The sequence below is a fragment of the Manis javanica genome, chromosome 1, assembly GCF_040802235.1.
Source record: "Manis javanica isolate MJ-LG chromosome 1, MJ_LKY, whole genome shotgun sequence".
NCBI lineage: Eukaryota > Metazoa > Chordata > Mammalia > Pholidota > Manidae > Manis > Manis javanica.
This window is the reverse complement of record NC_133156.1, coordinates 190,259,421-190,280,098: the sequence shown is the minus strand read 5'-3', so window position 1 is coordinate 190,280,098 and position 20,678 is coordinate 190,259,421. Positions and strand designations below refer to the sequence as shown.

At 36.7% G+C, this 20,678-nt stretch overlaps 1 protein-coding gene across 10 annotated transcripts in view; it reads left to right on the top strand.

The window, feature by feature from the left end:
- EHBP1 (EH domain binding protein 1) overlaps positions 1-20,678 on the top strand; it is a 433,785-nt gene that overhangs the window by 90,504 nt on the left and 322,603 nt on the right. For all 10 annotated transcript variants that reach the window (XM_073212603.1, XM_073212598.1, XM_073212633.1 and 7 more), the window contains 2 exons: positions 4,880-4,975; positions 10,290-10,343. In XM_073212603.1, coding sequence (XP_073068704.1) covers positions 4,880-4,975; positions 10,290-10,343 — 150 coding nt within the window. The remainder of the gene's footprint in view (positions 1-4,879; positions 4,976-10,289; positions 10,344-20,678) is intronic.

Sequence of the window (20,678 nt, the reverse complement as noted above, 5' to 3'; positions counted from 1 at the left end):
TCTGTTTACATCTTTGGGTTTGAAGTGAGTCTCTTGTAGGCAGCATATAGATTGATCTTGCTTTTTTATCCTGTCAGTGACTCAGTGTCTTTTGATTGATACATTCATACCATTTACATTTAGAGTGATTATCGATAGGTGTGTACTTACTGCCATTACAGGCTTTAGATGTGTGGTTACCAAAGGTTCAAGGTTAACTTCCTTACTATCTAAGAGTCTAAGTTAACTCAGTTAGTATGCTATTACAAACACAATCTAAGGATTTTTTTTTCCTCATCCTTTTTCTTCCTCCTCTATTCTATATATATTAGGTATCATATTCTGTATTCTTTGTCTATCCCTTGATTGACTTTGGGGGTAGTTGATTTAATTTTGCATTTGCTTAGTAATTAATTGTTGTACTTTCTTTACTGTGGTTTTATTACCTCTGGTGACAACTATTCAGCCTTAGGAACACTTCTGCCTATAGCAGTCCCTCCAAAATAGACTGTAGAGATGGTTTGTGGGAGGTAAATTCTCTCAGCTTATGCTTATCTGGAAATTGTTTAATCTCTCCTTCAAATTTAAATGATAACCTTCCCAGGTAACATATTCTTGGTTTAGCCCCTTCTGCTTCATTGCATTAAATATATCATGTCACCCCCTTCACACCTGTAAGGTTTCTTCTGAGAAATGTGATGATAGTCTGATGGGTTTTCCTTTGTATGTGTTGTTTTTTTCTCTGGCTGCTTTTATTTTTCTGTCCTTTTCCTTGATCTTTGCCATTTTAATTATTATATGTCTTGGTGTTGTCTTTCTTGGGTCCCTTGTTTTGGGAGATCTGTGCACCTCCATGGCCTGAGAGACTATCTCCTTCCCTAGATTGGGGAAGTTTTCAGGAATTATATCCTCAAAGACACTTTCCCTTTTTCTCTCTTCTTCTTCTGGTTCCCCTATTATATGAATATTGTTCCAGTTGGATTGGTCTCACAATTCTCTCAATATTCTTTTATTCCTAGAGATCCTTTTTTCTTTCTGTGCCTTAGCTTCTTTGTATTCCTCTTCTCTAATTTCCATTTCACTTATTGTCTCCTCCACCATATCTAATCTCTTTTTAAATCCCTCCATTCTATTCTGTTATGATTGGATCTCTGCCCTGAATTCATTCCTGAAATGTTGGATATTTTTCTGTAACTCCATGAGCATGTTTGTGATTTTTATTTTGAAATATCTTTCACGAAGATAGATGAGTTCAGTTTCACTTTACCATTTTTCTGGTATTTTGGGGTTTTGGTTTGAGCCAGGTTCATTTGGTGTTTCATATTTATATGTGGTGTCCTCTAGTGCTCAGAAGCTCTACTCCGTAGAGATGCACAACCTCTGGAGTGATGTCGTGGGTCACAGGGGGACCGGTGCTGGTACCTGGGGGGGGAGGAAAATGCTGTTTCCTGCTTTCTGTTTGCTGTGCCTGTTTCCAGTGCCAGAATCAGTGGGGCGAACACACAGGTGTAAGCCTCTAATCTTTGCATTTGTAGCTGCTGTAGACAGGGCTTCCATACGGCTGGCTTGTCCCCAGGGCAGGGGCTACCAGTTAGTGAGCCAGGTGCAGTCTGGCCATGAGGAAGATGCAGCAGGCTGCATATCATAGTGGGGGGCTTTGGAGCTGCATAGCCATCCAGGGGGATGGAGCGCCTGAAGCTCCTGAAAGTTTCTAACCTGCTGGGCAGAGTCTGCCTCAGACAATTTTTTCTACCTATCCTTTCTCCTGAGTAGTAAACTCCATGGAATCTTTGCCCTTTAGCAGCCCTCTCACTGATAGGAAGTCTCTGAAACTGTCCACGTTTCTTTTGTCCCAGAGAAGCCGGATATGGATCCTTGTTTTCCACAAGTGGCTGGAATCTCAGTCTCTCCAGGTATTCCACCTTTCTTAGCTTTCCAACCCCACTAATCACCAGAGCACCATGCAATGTAGGTTTGTGCTCCCAGAGCACATTTCCAGGGCTAGGTGTTCAGCAGTCCCAGGCCTCCACTCCGTCCCTGCTCCATTTCTCTTCCTCCTGCAAGTGAGCTGGGTTGGGCAAAGGGCTTGGGTCCTGCCGGGTCACAGCTTTGGTACTTTACCCTATTCCATGAGGTCTGTTCTTTTCTCCAGGTGTGTGCTCTCTGGCACAGCCTTCTTTCCTGTTGCTCTTTCAGGATTAGTTATATTAATTATATTCATATTATATGTGGTTTTGGGAGAAGGCCTCTGTTTCACTTCTCAGGCTGCCATCTTTAATCTTCCTCTTCTGCTGGTATTTTAAACTAACAAGGTATTGGAAGATTTGTATGGACGTAAGTTTCCATGATCTTGATCCTTTCTTAGTTCCATTTCCTGATTTCAGATCCAAGTACTGCTACTTACTTGCTTTGTGATCTTGGGCAAGTGTGTGCCCCCATTTCCTTGCCTATTAAATCTATTCTCTGACATGCGTTTTCACTCATAAACTTAACCTCTTTTCTATTATTATGGAAGAATGGTCTGTGCTTCCAGCAAAGTCCAGTCAGTCTTCTTTTGTACTGTTAAGGACATTACTCTAGCAATTCTTTCTCTTCTGTGTCATTACAATTTCCTTCTTTACTGGATGTTTCCCCATCAGCATAAAAATATTTTTCTCTTATTAAAAAGTTCTCTTCTAACATTATTTTTCCCACTAAGATTAACCTATTTCTCTCTTTCTCCAGAAAAATACCTCAGCAGAGTTGAGTATTTTGCTATGTTCATTTTCTTTTTTCCTATTCTTTCTTGAACCTATCAAGCATTTGCCCTCATCACTCCACCGAAACTGCTCTTGTGAAGTCAGTAATGGGTTCTGCTTTGCTAAATCCAGTGGTTGTTTTTCAGGCTTCTTCCAATTTGACCTACTACCAAGGTTTGGCTCAGGTTTTTTCTTAAAAACATTTTCTTCACTATACTTTCAGCACACCTCCGGTTTTCCTTATACTTTACTAATTCTATTTTGCTGATTCCTCATTTCCTGGACTTGTTATTGCTGTGCTCCAAGGTTCAGTTCTTGAACCTTCATATCATACTATCTGTACTCACTGACTTGGGATCACCTCCACTCTTAAGCTTTAAGTATCATATATGCTGATGATTCCCAAATTCATAATTCCAAGCACATATGTCCAGCTGCCCTTTTTAACATCTATGTTTGCATACACTTTAGCTTTTTAGTGTACATAAAGCTAAGTTCTCAGTCTTACTTCCCCAACCTGATTCTGCAGTCTTGCCTTTCTGTTAATAGCAATTTCTTTCTTCTAGTTGCTCAAGGGCAAAAGCCTTAGAATCAGCTCTGGCTACTGTCTTTCTCTCATATGACCAGACAGCAAATCTTGTTAATTTTTTCTTGAAAATATAAAATATACCCAACCAATTTGTCCTACTTTCCTACCAGCCCTACAGGTCACCATTAGATCTACCCAGGATTATTGCAGTACCTTCCTATTTGGGCTCCCTGTTTCCTCTCTTATGTCTAGAGTCTATTCTTAACACATTATCTAGAGTGCATCTTTTAAACATAACTTTAAATCATTCCTTTGCTTAAAACCCTTCAGGGGCCTCTAATGTTGCTCAAATTACAAGCCAAAATCTTTGCAATGGCCTGCCAGAGCCTTATATGATTGGGCCCTCCATTATTTCTCTGTTACTGTCCCCTACTGTTCTCCTCTTTGACCACTGGGCTCAAGCCACATTGGCCTAGCTGTTCCTGACTGCTCAGCACCTTTCTAGCTGCCGTTCAGTTTCCTTAGAAAGCTCTTCCCATGATAAGGACTTATCAAGTTTCACCTTTTCTGACTACCCTATTGAAAATTGTTATTTTCCCTTGCTCCTTCCATCCTTCACTACTCCCATTTTTCCCCCCATAGCACTTAACCTCTACCTAACATACTACGTATTTTACTTTATTTTGTTTGCTTTTCTTTCCTACTATATTGTGAACACCACTAAGATTGATTTTTTACTACCACAGTTCCTAGGCTGTGCTTAGCAGATAGTATCAGTTGAGTGAGCAAGTAAGTGAATGAATGAATGAATGAATGAATGAATAATAGCTACCTCATAGGGTTCTTGTGTAGATTAATCCAGTTAAACATAAGTAAATTCCAATGAACTGACATATAGAAAGTACTCCATAAGTATTAGCTTTTATTATCATCTTCATTGTGGCATGTCTGTGGACAATCCTACAGCCCATAGAGATGAAGAATCCCTTGAAGTGTCTAGGCATACCCAGTCCCCATCAGCTTTGGCTGGAAATGCCACCACAAAGAAATAACTATAGTGATGGGAACAAACTTGGGGTTGGGAGAGGTTTCCCTAGAGAATCTTAATAATTAACATTTATAAGGAAAAAGAATCTTTAAAGTTATAAGTACTAGAAGTATTAACTGTAAGAACTGCTTTCTCCTTTACTTGCCCCAAATAAACCTTCTAGTTTAATGGGAGATGAACTTAAATGCAAAGTCTACCATTTGTTTTTCCTTTTAAAGAATGAATTTGCTTTTAAGTTCCTAAATCAAAAAATAATTTTTAAAATATTTCTTCTAACAAAAATTGTGTCCAGTCACAAATAATAGCTTTTGAAAATATGAGACACCTCATTTTTGTATATTCTTTTTTGTGCATATGTGGGAGAGTGTGAAGGTTTGTTTACAGATAGTAAATCTGTAGTTGTCATGTGATATAATAGTCATGACCCAAGTTTAATGTTTGAAAAGTTTTATTTACCTGATCATTTTTGTTTCAGAGAGACTACAGATCTGGTAGATAGTTAAAAAGGGTCAATATATTTTTGTAAATTACTGACATTCCATTTCCTGTGTTTTATATTGAAGCCATTATTTTTTATTCTGGTAGGTGCATAGCTGGCAACCTGGAATAAAAAACCCATATCGTGGTGTTGTAGTCTGGCCTGTTCCTGAAAACATTGAAATCACCGTGACACTTTTTAAGGTAAGTTCTATTTTTATAAGTTACAGATTTATTATGTAAACACGGTTCTAAATGACAGAATATTTCAGTATCCATTGTTCTATATATTTGTGACCAGCCTGGTACCTTAATGTGCATTACTTTTAGGGACATAGCAATTTATGACAATGCAAGGGTGTCAGAGTATTTTATAGTCTATAAAGTCAGAAAAATTTGGGATGTTATAAGTTGAACATGTTATAATTAAGATCAGGGAATACTTCTTTTACTACTGCATACATTCTACCCACAGGAAACCTTAAAGTGCTTTTCCTGTGGAAAGCTGAGGTTTGTGGAATTCTTAGTCCTGAGCTTCATTTGGTTAGCCTTATTTGACTAACAAAATATATTTTAAAATTAGTATTCAATAAATAATTTATTGATGTTAATGTAAGAAGATAAGTTTTAAGTTTATATTTGATAAATATTTTACTGATTTTAATATTTCTTAAGTACTGTAGTTTAAAAGCAAAATTCTGGTTACAAATTCAGACTGCAGCTCCAAAAACATAGCTGTGCAAATACCTATATGCCTGTTTTACATGTGTTTTTTCTTGCAAGTCTCCCATATTTCATGAAACATTATGAATTAATCCTCACACAAATGGTGATAAGCACTAGAATATTTACTTTTATGATCAGCTTCTTACCTGCTCCCAAGAATGGTGGAGACAAGTGTGTCGCAGTTTTTAGCTTTTTTGAAAGTGGTGAAATTAGGAAACAAATGCTTTATTTCTTCTTTGAATCATTCCAATTGTGTTGATGTTACTTTTGTAGAACAGCATGTCATTAAGCATAATTTAGTAACACAAAGTTTGTGAAAATCCACCAAATATTTAAGTAGAGCACTGTTATATAGCTTAGAGTAAAATCGCTGTATAAAGAAGTGCTTTTGATTTTGGGATCTAATATATAAATTCACTGATCAGGAACTACTGCAGAAATCAATAGGGCAAAACAATATGGTGAATGTTTATGTACTAACCCATAAATGGAATACTACTTTTAAATGCTCTGTTTTATACAGTTATTCTAATTTATGAAAGATTCTTATTCTTTATGTATACAGTTTCCATAATACAGTTATTGACTTTATAACATTGTTTGATTATGGTTGTCATGTATGTCATCCTTGATTTGACCAGAGAGAAATAAGTGGTGGGACAGTACCTATTCTTCCTTTTTGTTAGGAGGATCAGAATTATCCTAGTGCCCTTCAGCGAGCTGTCCTAAAAGCCTGTTATTAACTCCTCTTATCATAATTCTACTACTGGAATAATACAGTAAACTTGGTAGTTAACAGCAAGACCTTTGGAGTATTTCCTTTAATTCTCACAGCAACTCGAAGGTTCTGTAATTATTCCCATTGTACTAATAAGGAAACTGAGATGAAAGAAGAAATTGACTTGTGCAATCACACTGATTTAGCCCTGTTCTTTCTTCTACACTGTACTGCCCATTGTGTAATAAAAACAACTGTAGATAAAGATTACAACAGCAAGATCTCTGACATGCTTGAGAAGGATGTTTAAGTAATTTCTTAAATATTTTGATTTAGTCTGCTGTTTATATTGGTAAAGCAAATGAATGGACACATTTATACAACTTTAAAAAACTGATGATAGAGAGCAAGGGTTAGAATATAGCTAGTAAGTAGCTGACAGCCATGTGTTTGGAGAAAAGATATGCATGAGTGATTCTTAGTTGAAAGTGGCTTTTAAAATATTACTTGGAGAAGTAAGAGATTAATTGTACTTTTCAAGTACAAATGAGAATGTTCAGCATATCCTTATCACAGAACTTTTATGACTTTGAGTGTTAATCTGTTAGAAAAAACAAAAACAAAACCAAAAACAAATTACCCAGTTTACTGTATTAGATATTTCTGTTCCGTTGTGCTTTTGAGGCATCTTTTTGACCATTTTAAACATTTAAGGAATATTTTCAACCAGTATTTCAACTTTCATCTTCCCGACTTCTCCATACTCCCAGAATACTAATAGAAAAGCAGAAAAGTAAAACAAAACTACTTTTTGTGCTTTCATGGTAATTTTTAGACCTTGTTTTTGAACATCATTTAAAATATTCAAATGGAAACTTTTGCATATTTTCCCCTTCCATTCACTTATATTAAAGTCTCAAAATTCACCTAATTTTGAAATTTGCAAATAGGAAAGGACTGCTCTGAACCCATTTTGTTCTTAGTATTTACAAAGGTATGTTCATAGACAAAATACTTCTTTAAACAGTTTTTAGTATGTTTCATTTTTCAATGATTTAACCAGAAGTTAATTTCATTAGCCTGCATGCCTATTTTTGAAATTTGAATTAGATTCAAAATAACTGTTTTTAGTAAATGAAAAAAAAAAAAAAAACGTTTTAGGGTTTCAAAAAGGAAAATGGCTGTTTAAGCCATTCTTTTTACTTTAATGGTAAGAAAGTAGATTCTAGAGGGCAGAAAGTAGAATACAAAGCAGACTTAATTAATTCAAGCTAGAAGCAATTTTCATGATAGCTGTTTTTGTCTGGTCAATAATATAAATAGCTAATTGTGTAGATATGCCATTTTAAAGTTGTTTGAAAATGACTGTTACTGTGGTTCTTTTACATCTTTTTACTACCTTTGCCCTATCAGATGCATCCTTGGTTCCACTGAAATTGTTCTTTACAGGGTGTTACATTATCTGTGTTTTTAAAAAAGGTTTCATCTGCTTTAAGAATTAATATGTGTCATATGTAAGGCAGTGTTCAATATTTGTCAGTTTATAAGGTACGTACTCATTAATTCATTCATCAAATATTTTTGAGAGTCTACTGTGTGCCCAATACTTTCTAGGTCCTGGGGAAACAGTGGAAAAACTGAACTAACAACATGGCTAGTTCCGATAGACTTGGAGCTATAACATAGTTTTAAGTATCATTAGTTGTTCACTATGGGATGTTCCATTTTTTAGGACTCAGTTTTCTGTTTTGTTAAATGGAAATAAAAATAGTATACCTATTTTATAAGTTGATGTGGTGATTAAAAAACTTAGCACAGTAATAGGGAGGAGTGTGTGGTCAGTAAGTATTTTGTATTATTATTACTATTTATTCTACTAGCTATGCTGGAGTGATGCTTCATTCCTCAACAAAATGAAAGGGCAAGGGCAGGCAGGAAGGGCCCTAAGATGTCACTTTCCCCAGCACTATGTCCCACTGTATTACTTGTCCTCTAAAATAGTATTGTTTGTGACCTAAATACCTCATGGAAAAGCAACCTCAACACTTACAGTATTCTGTTTCCATAAACCTACTTCCTGGTCAGGGCCTGGCTAGGGAAACAAGTATTAAGTAGTATTCTCTCCTTCTCTTTCCCTTCTACCTTTTTCTACCTCCTCCTGCCCATCACCACCCAAGACCCTCCTTTTTGGCAAGTTTTTATTCCATTTGTGTGAATTTATAAATAGAAATAGTTGCCTCAGTACAGCTCAGAGTCAGTCAGCCACCATGCTTTTAAGGTAAAAAAGAAGTAAACAGAAATGAAGAAGAAACCAAGGAGTTTGGGATTTATGCCATAGGTTGTAGGGGTCATAAAAGAAATCTGAGTTGGTAATAATATGAACCAGAACTCTGGTTTGGGAGAATTAATCTGGCATACAAGATTGATTGGAGAGCAGAGAGACGGAGAGAATGCTGCAGTCATTTTTATCTTGAAATAGCTTTTGCACAAAGTGATAAGTACCTAAACTCAGTGGTGTCAATAGAAACAGAAGATTAATAATATACTGAAGTAGAATCGGTCATAAATAAGACACTTCCCAGTGAGAGGTATGTGGAACTTGAGACTCAGTGGAAGAGAAGAGCTCATTCCTCACCTATGTGCACTCTCACTCACTCTTAGAGTTGAATGTTGAGCCAAAAGCCTTCTCTGTTTATGTATTTTCTCACTCAGTACCTCCAACCCTTCCCCGTCTCTAACACATGGAGTTGAATCTAAGTAAGTTAAATTCACAGATTATGTGATCCCACTACTTTTCTTTTTATTTAGTATGCTCTGTTGCCTTTTGCCTATTTTAGTATCTGTGGAAATCCTATACAGTCCCACCTAGCTCAGATGTTTTCTCTCACATAAAGCTTTTCCATTTCATTCCTGTAAAAAGTGATATATTGTTTTCTAATCTCTGGTGGAACCATGTATTTCATTCATTGTGTAGTTATTTAGATTGTTTGTCTTCAAAGGCAAGGACCTCTATGGTTGAATCCGAATAACACCTCTACATCCTCTTAAAGTAAATATGTGCAAAAGTTGCATTTGGTTGTAGGATCCATTTCCCCTTTTCAGGTTTCTGATACATTCCCAAGGTAAATGGAAGTGGGGAGGGATGGAGGGTATCAGTAGCCATGCCAATTTGCCATTTTGTATAGATTATGAAGTCCTTTGCAGTGCTTTGAAATTCTAGATGTTTATATAACCTCTGCAACAAAGAAAACCTTGCCTCAAGTAGTGCTTTTAGTTTAAAATACTTGTAGGTATAAAAATGAGTGGAGGGCTTTTTGTTTTTACTGTTTTTTTAAATTATTATTATTAAGGTATTGTTGATATATAATCTTATGAAGGTTTCACATGAGCATCACTGTGGTCACTACATTCACACACATTATCAAGTCCCCCCTCCACTCCCTTGTAGTCACTGTCCATCAGTGTAGTGTGATACTATAGAGTCACTACTTGTCTTCTCTGTGCTATACTGCCTTCCCTGTGACCCCCCTACATATGTGTGCTAATCATAATGCACCTTAATCCCCTTCTCCCTCCCTCCCCACCCACCCTCCCTTACCCTTACCCTTACCCCTTCCCACCCACCCTCCCTTACCCCTATCCCTTCCCTTTGGTAACTGCTAGTCCCTTCTTGGAGTCTGTGAGTCTGCTGCTCTTTTGTTCCTTCACTTTTGCTTTATTGTTATGCTCCACAAATGAGTGAAATCATTTGGTACTTGTCTTTCTCCTCTGAAGGCAGGGCTTTATATGAGCATTTATTATATCAGTGAAGTACTTCTTTATAGTTTGCTCACTAAATTATTTCTCTTGTTATCTATGCAATGATGGAAGATAATGACATATATCAACATAAGTAAAATAATTTCTCATGAATTAAATGTAGAGAAATTATGGAAGTTTCATAAGAGTAGGCCATTCTGATTGTCTACTTTTAAAAGTTGATAAAGGCTAAAAGCAAGGCTGTTTGTATTTTCTTAATTGGATTCATTGGATTCAAGGAATATATTCCAACTTAATATTTTGCTTTTGTTACAGGATCCCCATGCAGAGGAATTTGAAGATAAAGAGTGGACATTTGTCATAGAAAATGTAAGCTAGTGGCAAATTACTCACCTTTCACATTTTGACTGTATATATTACCAAGGTACTATAGCATTTTGGTGGTAGGAGAAATGTTGCCTTATGAAAATTAAATAGTGATGTGTAGCTTTTATCACTTTTTTTTTTTTGAGAGGGCATCTCTCATATTTATTGATCAAATGGTTGTTAACAACAGTAAAATTCAGTATAGGGGGGTCAATGCTCAATGTACAATCATTAATCCATCTCAAGCGTAATTCTCGTCAGTCTCCAATCTTCTGAAGCATAATGAACAAGTTCTTACATGGTGAACGAATCTTTACATAGTGAATAATTCTTACATGGTGAACAGTACAGGGGCATTCATCACAGAAACTTTCGGTTTTGATCACGCATTATGAACTATAAACAATCAGGTCAAATATGAATATTCGTTTGATTTTTATAGTTGATTTATATGTTGATCCTACATTTCTCCCTTTATTATTATTATTTTTTTTATTTTTAATAAAATGCTGAAGTGGTAGGTAGATGCAAGATAAAGGTAGAAAACATAGTTTAGTGTTGTAAGAGAGCAATTGTAGATGATCAGGTATGTGCCTGTAGACTATGTGTTAATCCAAGCTAGACAAGGGCAATAAACCATCCACGGATGCAGAAGATTTCTCTCAAAGCAGGGGGGGTGAGGTTCTGAGCCTCACCTCTGTTGATCTCCAAATTCTCACCTGATGGCCTACCTGCGACTGTGCCTGTCTTAGGTTGTTCCTCCCTTGAGGAATCTTACCTGTCTCTGGCTAACCAGTCATCTTTTGGGGCCATACAGGGAAATGTTAAGTTGGTAAGTGAGAGAGAAGCCATATTGTTTGAAAAGGTTAGCTTTTTACTTCTTTGCAGATTTATGCCCTGTGGCTTCTATGCCCCGTACTTGTCTCGAGGTGTCTTTACCACCTGGAGGAATTATGATACTCGGTAACTTCGATATGAGGCACGAATTCTATTTAAGGGTTGTAATTAGGAAGGAAGAAGAAAAGCTACAGATGTAGCATATGGAAGGAAACATGGGAGGATTGATTATTTCTTTGACATATCTTCTTGTAGAGTACCTTAAGTATGTATAGGTTTTAAACTACTAACTAATTTGCACACACATATTAACATAATAGGAATATGGTAACATAAACAAAGCAAATCTATAATTACCATCCATCTCCAGTGAAGCCAAGAAAACCATTTAGGCACCCTAGGCATTTGTGAAAAGTTGTCTATGATATGATGGATATTGTCCAACTGTACTTGAACTGTCTGAGAGAAATCAGACAAATTAAAGCAGCCCATTTCTGGGATCTGTTCACATCCCATATGTTCTTTTAACCATAGATAGTCTATAGTCATAAGATTTTGGAGTGCTACAACTTGCACCCCTCCCAACTCCTGGTTGAGTTCCAACAGTACAGATCCGGTCAAATTCGTTGTCTCACTGTATGCACATCCCAGCCTAGACATCTCCCTCCCCATTCCTATGGCAAGTCCAGGAAACGGTGGGGTGGATGCAGCCACAACCGCAGCATCGCCAAGATCCCTGTGGAGGCTTTTTGATAATCATCCCCCTGGCAAAAGTCCTCCAGAGAGTGCTGATGCCGGAAGCTCCTCCTCATATCGTATCTTAGTTCATTTTCTGGGTATCCAAGCTAGGCCTTGATCTTCTGCATAGAAACAAACAGACCCTTTGCCCACACTTTGACATGCCCTCTATACCACTGTGCAGGACTCATTGGAGGTCAGCACACAGAAAGTGCTTTTTTTTTTTTCTATTAAGAGAAAGGAATATTATCAGAAAAGAGTACCTCCATAGCTGATCATCTGACACCCTTTAAGTGATCAACATTAAGGATATTTAAAGCATGCATTGATCTTTGATTTACCAATACTTTTATCCTATCAAGGAGTAATCCCCCTTTTCTTTCTTTCTTTCTTTCTTTTCTTTTTTTTTTAATCTTTAATCTACACTTACATGAAGAATACTATGTTTACTATGCTCTCCCCTATATCAGGTCCCCCCTAACAACCACATTACAGTTATTGTCTATCAGCTTAGGAAAATGTTGTAGAATCACTACTTGTCCTCTCTGTGTTGTGCAGCCCACCCTCCCCTTTCTCCCCCCCTCATGCATGCTAATCTTAATAACCCCCTTCTTCTTCTCCCCCGCTTATCCCTCCCTGGCCACCCATCCTCCCCAGTTCCTTTCCCTTTGGTACCTGTTAGTCCATTTTTGGGTTCTGTAATTCCACTGCTGTTTTGTTCCTTCAGTTTTTCCTTTGTTCTTATACTCCTCAGATGAGTGAAATCATTTGGTATTTCTCTTTCTCCGCTTGGCTTATTTCACTGAGCATAATACTCTCCAGCTCCATCCATGTTGCTGCAAATGGTTGGATTTTTCCACTTCTTATGGCTGAGTAGTATTCCATTGTGTATATGTACCACATCTTCTTTATCCATTCATCTACCGATGGACATTTAGGTTGCTTCCAATTCTTGGCTATTGTAAATAGTGCTGCGATAAACATAGGGGTGCATCTGTCTTTCTCAAACTTGATTGCTGCGTTCTTAGGGTAAATTCCTAGGAGTGGAATTCCTGGGTCAAATGGTAGGTCTGTTTTGAGCATTTTGATGCACCTCCATACTGCTTTCCACAATGGTTGAACTAATTTACATTCCCACCAGCAGTGTAGGAGGGTTCCCCTTTCTCCACAGCCTCGCCAACATTTGTTGTTGTTTGTCTTTTGGATGGCAGCTATCCTTACTGGTGTGAGGTGATACCTCATTGTAGTTTTAATTTGCATTTCTCTGATAGTTAGCGATGTGGAGCATCTTTTCATGTGCCTGTTGGCCATCTGTTTTTCTTTTTTAGAGAACTGTCTGTTCAGTTCCTCTGCCCATTTTTTAATTGGGTTATTTGTTTTTTGTTTGTTGAGGTGTATGAGCTCTTTATATATTCTGGACGTCAAGCCTTTATCGGATCTGTCATTTTCAAATATATTCTCCCATACTGTAGGGTTCCTTTTTGTTGTATTGATGGTGTCTTTCGCTGTGCAGAAGCTTTTCAGCTTAATGTAGTCCCACTTGCTTATTTTTGCTGTTGTTTTCCTTGCCCGGGGAGATATGTTCAAGAAGAGGTCACTCATGTTTATGTCTAAGAGGTTTTTGCCTATGTTTTTTTCCAAGAGTTTAATGGTTTCATGACTTACATTCAGGTCTGATCCATTTTGAGTTTACCTTTGTATATGGGGTTAGACAATGGTCCAGTTTCATTCTCCTACATGTAGCTGTCCAGTTTTGACAGCACCATCTGTTGAAGAGACTGTCATTTTGCCATTGTATGTCCATGGCTCCTTTATCAAATATTAATTGACCATATATGTTTGGGTTAATTTCTGGGGTCTCTAATCTGTTCCACTGGTCTGTGGGTCTGTTCTTGTACCAGTACCAAATTGTCTTCATTACTATGGCTTTGTAGTAGAGCTTGAAGTTGGGGAGTGAGATCCCCCCTACTTTATTCTTCTTTTTCAGGATTGCTTTGGCTATTCGGGGTCTTTGGTGTTTCCATATGAATTTTTGAATTATTTGTTCCAATTCATTGAAGAATGTTGCTGGTAATTTGAGAGGGATTGCATCAAATCTGTATATTGCTTTGGGCAGGATGGCCATTTTGACGATATTAATTCTTCCTAGCCATGTGCATGGGATGAGTTTCCATTTATTAGTGTCCCCTTTAATTTCTCTTAAGAGTGACTGGTAGTTTTCAGAGTATAATTCTTTCACTTCTTTGGTTAGGTTTATTCCTAGGTATTTTATTCTTTTTGATGCAATGGTGAATGGAATTGTTTTCCTGATTTCTCTTTCTATTGATTCGTTGTTAGTGTATAGGAAAGCTACAGATTTCTGTGTCTTAATTTTGTATCCTGCAACTTTGCTGTATTCCGATATCAGTTCTAGTAGTTTTGGAGTGGAGTCTTTAGGGTTTTTTATGTACAATATCATATCATCTGCAGATAGTGACAGTTTAACTTCTTCTTTACCAATCTGGATTCCTTGTATTTCTTTGTTTTGTCTGATTGCCGTGGCTAGGACCTCCAGTACTATGTTAAATAACAGTGGGGAGAGTGGGCATCCCTGTCTGGTTCCCAATGTCAGAGGAAATGCTTTCAGCTTCTCGCTGTTCAGTATAATGCTGGCTGTGGGTTTATCATATATGGCCTTTATTATGTTGAGGTACTTGGCCTCTATTCCCATTTTGCTGAGAGTTTTTATCATGAATGGATGTTGAATTTTGTCAAATGCTTTTTCAGCATCTATGGAGATGATCGTGTGGTTTTTGTCTTTCTTTTTGTTGATGTGGTGGATGATGTTGATGGATTTTCGAATGTTGTACCATCCTTGCATCCCTGGGATGAATCCCACTTGGTCATGGTGTATGATCCTTTAGATATACTGTTGAATTCTGTTTGCTAATATTTTATTGAGTATTTTTGCATCTACATTCATCAGGGATATTGGTCTGTAATTTTCTTTTTTGGTGGGGTCTTTGCCTGGTTTTGGTATTAGGGTGATCTTGGCTTCATAGAATGAGTTTGGGAGTATTTCCTCTTCTTCTATATTTTGAAACACTTTAAGGAGAATGGGTATTATGTCTTCTCTGTGTGTCTGATAAAATTCCAAGGTAAATCCGTCCGGCCCCGGGGTTTTTTTCTTGGGTAGTTTTTTGATTACCGTTTCAATTTCTTTGCTCGTAATTGGTTTGTTTAACTTTTGTGTTTCTTCCTTGGTCAGTCTTGAGAGGTTGTATTTTTCTAGGAAGTTGTCCATTTCTTCTAGGTTTTCCAGCTTGTTGGCATATAGGTTTTCATAGTAGTCTTTAATAATACTTTGTATTTCTGTGGAGTCTGTCCTGATTTTTCCGTTTTCATTTCTGATTATGTTGATTTGTGTTGATTCTCTTTTTCTCTTAATAAGTTTGGCTAGAGGCTTTTCTATTTTGTTTATTTTCTCGAAGAACCAGCTCTTGATTTCGTTGATTTTTGCTATTGTTTTATTCTTCTCAATTTTGTTTATTTCTTCTCTGATCTTTATTATGTCCCTCCTTCTGCTGGCTTTAGGCCTCATTTGTTCTTCTTTTTCCATTTTCGATAATTGTGATGTTAGACTATTCATTTGGGATTGTTCTTCCTTCTTCAAGTGTGCCTGGATTGCTATATACTTTCCTCTTAAGACTGCTTTCGCTGCATCCCACAGAAGTTGGGGCTTAGTGTTATTGTTGTCATTTGTTTCTATATATTCCTTGATCTCTATTTTGATTTGTTCATTGATCCATTGATTATTTAGTAGCATGTTGTTAAGCCTCCATGTGTTTGTGAGCCTTTTTGTTTTCTTTGTAGAATTTATTTCTACTTTTATACCTTTGTGGTCTGAAAAATTGGTTGGTAGAATTTCAATATTTTGGAATTTACTGAGGCTCTTTTTGTGAGCTAGTATGTGGTCTATTCTGGAGAATGTTCCATGTGCATATGAGAAGAATGTATATCCTGTTGCTTTTGGATGTAGAGTTCTATAGATGTCTATTAGGTCCATCTGTTCTAGTGTGTTGTTCAGTGCCTGTGTGTCCTTACTTATTTTCTTCCCTGTGGATCTATCCTTTGGGGTGAGTGGTGTGTTGAAGTCTCCTAAAATGAATGCATTGCAGTCTATTTCCCTCTTTAGTTCTGTTAGTGTTTGCTTCACATATGCTGGTGCTCCTTTATTGGGTGCATATATATTTAGAATGGTTATATCCTCTTGTTGGACTGCGCCCTTTATCATTATGTAGTGTCCTTGTGTATCTCTTGTTACTTTCTTTGTTTTGAAGTCTATTTTGTCTGATATTAGTACTGCAACCCCTGCTTTCTTCTCACTGTTGTTTGCCTGAAATATGTTTTTCCATCCCTTGACTTTTAGTCTATGCTTGTCTTTGGGTTTAAGGTGAGTTTCTTGTAAGCTGCATATAGATGGGTCTTGCTTTTTTATCCATTCTATTACTCTGTGTCTTTTGATTGGTGCATTAAGTCCATTTACATTTAGGGTGACTATTGAGAGATATGTACTTATTGCCATTGCTGGCTTTAGATTCGTGGTTACCAAAGGTTCAAGGTTAGCTTCTTTAGTATCTTACTGCCTCACTTAGCTTGCTTACTGAGCTGTTATATACACTGTCTGGAGATTCTTTTCTTCTCTCCCTTCTTATTCCTCCTCCTCCTTCTTCATATGTTGTGTGTTTTTTTCTGTGCTCTTTTTAGGAGTGGTCCCATCTAGAGCAGTCCCTGTAGGATGCCCTGTAGAGGTGGTTTGTGGGAAGCAAATTCCCTCAGCTTTTGCTTGTCTGGGAATTGTTTAATCCCGCCATCATATTTAAATGATAGTCGTGCTGGATACAGTATCCTTGGTTCAAGGCCCTTCTGTTTCATTGCATTAAGTATATCATGCCATTGTCTTCTGGCTTGTAGGGTTTCTGTCGAGAAGTCTGATGTTAGCCTGATGGGTTTTCCTTTATAGGTGACCTTTTTCTCTCTAGCTGCCTTTAAAACTCTTTCCTTGTCCTTGATCCTTGCCATGTTTATTACTATGTGTCTTGGTGTTGTCCTCCTTGGATCCTTTCTGTTGGGGGTTCTGTGTAATTCCATGGTCTGTTCAATTATTTCCTCCCCCAGTTTTGGGAAGTTTTCAGCAATTATTTCTTCAAAGAGACTTTCTATCCTTTTTCTTCTTTCTTCTTCTGTTATCCCTATAATACGAGTATTATTCCTTTTGGTTTGGTCACATAGTTCTCTTAGTGTTGTTTCATTCCTGGAGATCCTTTTATCTCTCTATGTCAGCTTCTATAAGTTCCTGTTCTCTGGCTTCTATTCGTTCAATGGCCTCTTGCATCTTATCCATTCTGCTTATAAATCCTTCCAGGGATTGTTTCACTTCTGTGATCTCCTTCCTGACATCTGTGATCTCCCTCCGGACTTCATCCCATTGCTCTTGCATTTTTCTCTGCATCTCATCCCATTGCTGTTGCATTTTACTCTGCATCTCTGTCAGCATGTTCATGATTTTTATTTTGAATTCTTTTTCAGGAGGACTGGTTAGGTCTGTCTCCTTCTCAGGTGTTGTCTCTGTGATCTTTGTCTGCCTGTAGTTTTGCCTTTTCATGGTGATAGAGATAGTTTGCAGAGCTGGCACGAGTGACCACTGAAGAGCTTCCCTTCTTGTTGGTTTGTGGCATGTTCATGATTTTTATTTTGAATTCTTTTTCAGGAGGACTGGTTAGGTCTGTCTCCTTCTCAGGTGTTGTCTCTGTGATCTTTGTCTGCCTGTAGTTTTGCCTTTTCATGATGATAGAGATAGTTTACAGAGCTGGCACGAGTGACCACTGAAGAGCTTCCCTTCTTGTTGGTTTGTGGCCTTCCTCTCCCCCTTTGCAAGGCGCTGGGTTCTTGCAGGTGTGGATGTGGTCTGGATATTGTCCTGTGTCCTCTGGTCTCTATTTTAGGAAGTGTTTTCTTTCTTATATTTTTATAGCTCTATGTGTTTTTGGGAGGAGATTTCCACTGCTCTACTCACACCGCCATCCTGGCCCCGCCACCACTTTTATCACTTTTTAAGTGAAATAATTGCCAATAGAATTATTTGTGAGAAGTACTTTTGTTAAAACTGTAAAAGTAAAAATACTCTTCAATACTAAAATATATATATACTTTGTATATTCTATTTGGGGCTTCAGGGACAGACCATGTCTTACTTGTGTTTTTATCTGTTCAGTATGTGCTTCTCATGTAGTAAATGTTCATTTAAACATTCGTTAAATGAAATCATGATTGACCTTTGAAATCTTTAAAAAGTAAAGTATATGCTTTAACTCTTTGTTTGGGTTGAAGGATTCTAGATTGCTTCTTTAATAGCTTTAGTAATCACCTTCAATTAATTTACCTGTTGTGGGATCCCAAGTGACTAGTAGGCATATCATAGGTGTCCAGTAAATCTTTTCAAATAGGCATAAGGAAAGACAGGCAATGAAAATATACTGAATTAAAGGGATGTGTTGTGGGGTCGTACCCGATTTCAAGCCCTAACTCTTCTACTTATAAGTTTCTTAATTTCTCAGCCATTAATTTATAGGGTTGTTGTGAAGATTAAATAATTTCAATAACTGTTAGCTTTTACTATTGTCATCATCATTAAAATTGTAAAATAAATTTATAATACATTTATGACATGCTTTGCAGCATATTCTTTCTTCCAACGTCAGCATTTTGCCCTACTTTATTTTCTGTGTGATAAAAGGAATCTCGCACTTTTTCCAGCTGTAGGTGGGCCATTCATAGGCTGGAAGAGCTGGGACACTTGGGTGGGAAGATAGGTCCAAACACAGCAAGGGGAGTTCTGATGGCTGGATGTCAAGCCAGTTTTGTGTTAAAAGCTCACACGTTAACAACAGTTCTGGCTTTTCTGTTTTGATAGGTTTGAGTATTATACTTGGAGTAGCCATTGACGTTCATAAACAAACATACTTGACTTCTTGAAATTGGTTACAACCTCAAAAGCGAGCTTCTCCCCAGTGGATGGTCTTTTGGTTTTCAGTACTCTTGGCTCTAATATGCATCTGAAGTCTCTGTTAACTCAATGTATTAAAGAAGTAGCCAGTTAAATTTGGGTTGTAATTAATGGCAAATTATATAAAATCCCACTTTACATTTGCTTAGAAAGGTTTTCCTATTACACAGTTACTCTTAGGAGAGAGGCATACCAGTTCCAAAGATCTGAAGATTAGGTTATAAACTAACCTATAGAAAGGTGCAAGTAAAAAAAAAAAATTACATAGGTTAAGTTTCAGTGCAAAAGACACTCAAATTTGTAGAATTTTAGGAGAAGCTTTTTCTTAAATTCTGTATTATATATTTTATAAAGGTTATTTTAATGCCAATAGAGAAATATTAAAATTTAAAATAAAACATTTTAAGTGGGTCATGAGATGAAGAGGTGTGTTTCCTTTTCATACTGGGATATGTGTTTCTCAAGTCAAAGAGTAGTTTATAACCTTTTTAAGAAAAACATTTATCTAAGTTCATTTGCCTGTTTATTTACTCAAATGGTTGAAGTTGCTACAATCTGATTGTCAAGGGAATGGCCCTAAGAGAAAAATGGAAAATAAGATAGATTAGCATTCTTTCTCTCCAAATATTCATTAATAAATTAGACTCATAAAAATCCAGTGAAAATAATTTGGATGGCTTTCAGCTGTGATTATTATTGTTTATAAAAGTTTATAAAGCCAACATTTTAATTGAAGTATTATTAGAGATTAAATTTTATTGCCATCAGATGATTTTGAAGGCCTTAGTCTGAGTTGTGTTATGGAGAAAACACTGTATTTGTGGAGATTCTTAGCCATCATTTAGCTTAGCTGAAAGATTTCTACTTCCTTGTCTCACTGCCTCCTCATATTTTAGAAAAAATGCATTTTTCTTTCTCTCATGTCATACTATAGAGAAAACCTGAACTTTGAATTGGGTAAGAATTCGAGTATAAATCCTGATGTATCTTCAATGCTGGTGACTTTCTGTAGAATATTTTCTAGAACTCAGTTTTATCTATATGTAAAATGAAACATTTCTAATAAATTATCTCAGAGAGCTTTTCTAGGCCCATAACTTTTTTAGTCAGTAGAAATATTTTTATAAACTTTTTGAAAATTATCTTATTGTAGATCAGATTTTTTATTTTCAAGTTCATGAAGAATGAAGTATTTAATTACATAGCATTTTGAAATCAGTACATCTCTAATCTATATGTTTCTTTAAAAAATCAGTATCAGGACATATATTTTGTGTATACTTTTATTTCTAGGATGGATTATGTGTATTGTTGCAAGTTTCCTGTTCTGAAATTTCTAGCACAATAATTGTTTCCCCATACTTGTTGTTTCTGTAATGGTTATTTCCTATGCCAACTTGAAAAAAAAGGAAAATTGAATTGTGGTGTAAACTTGCTTTTCATGTAAAAGAAGGTATTAGGCTTTGTAGCAGAAACATAATTTCTCGGCCAATGGAAAAACAAAGTAAAAACAATACACATCTTGCAAGAGATGGCTAAAACTTAGGGGAATCTGGGTATTGAAGAGCTTATTTGAAAAAAGTTAAAATTAAAGTATGGGAGGAGCAGGCAATTTTTCAGATGTTAATGGCAAAAAGAATAATTCTGGCTAGGAACCCAATGCAAGAAAATAACAAATATTTGTGAAATTTATTTTTTATGATTTTGTTATTGTTAGC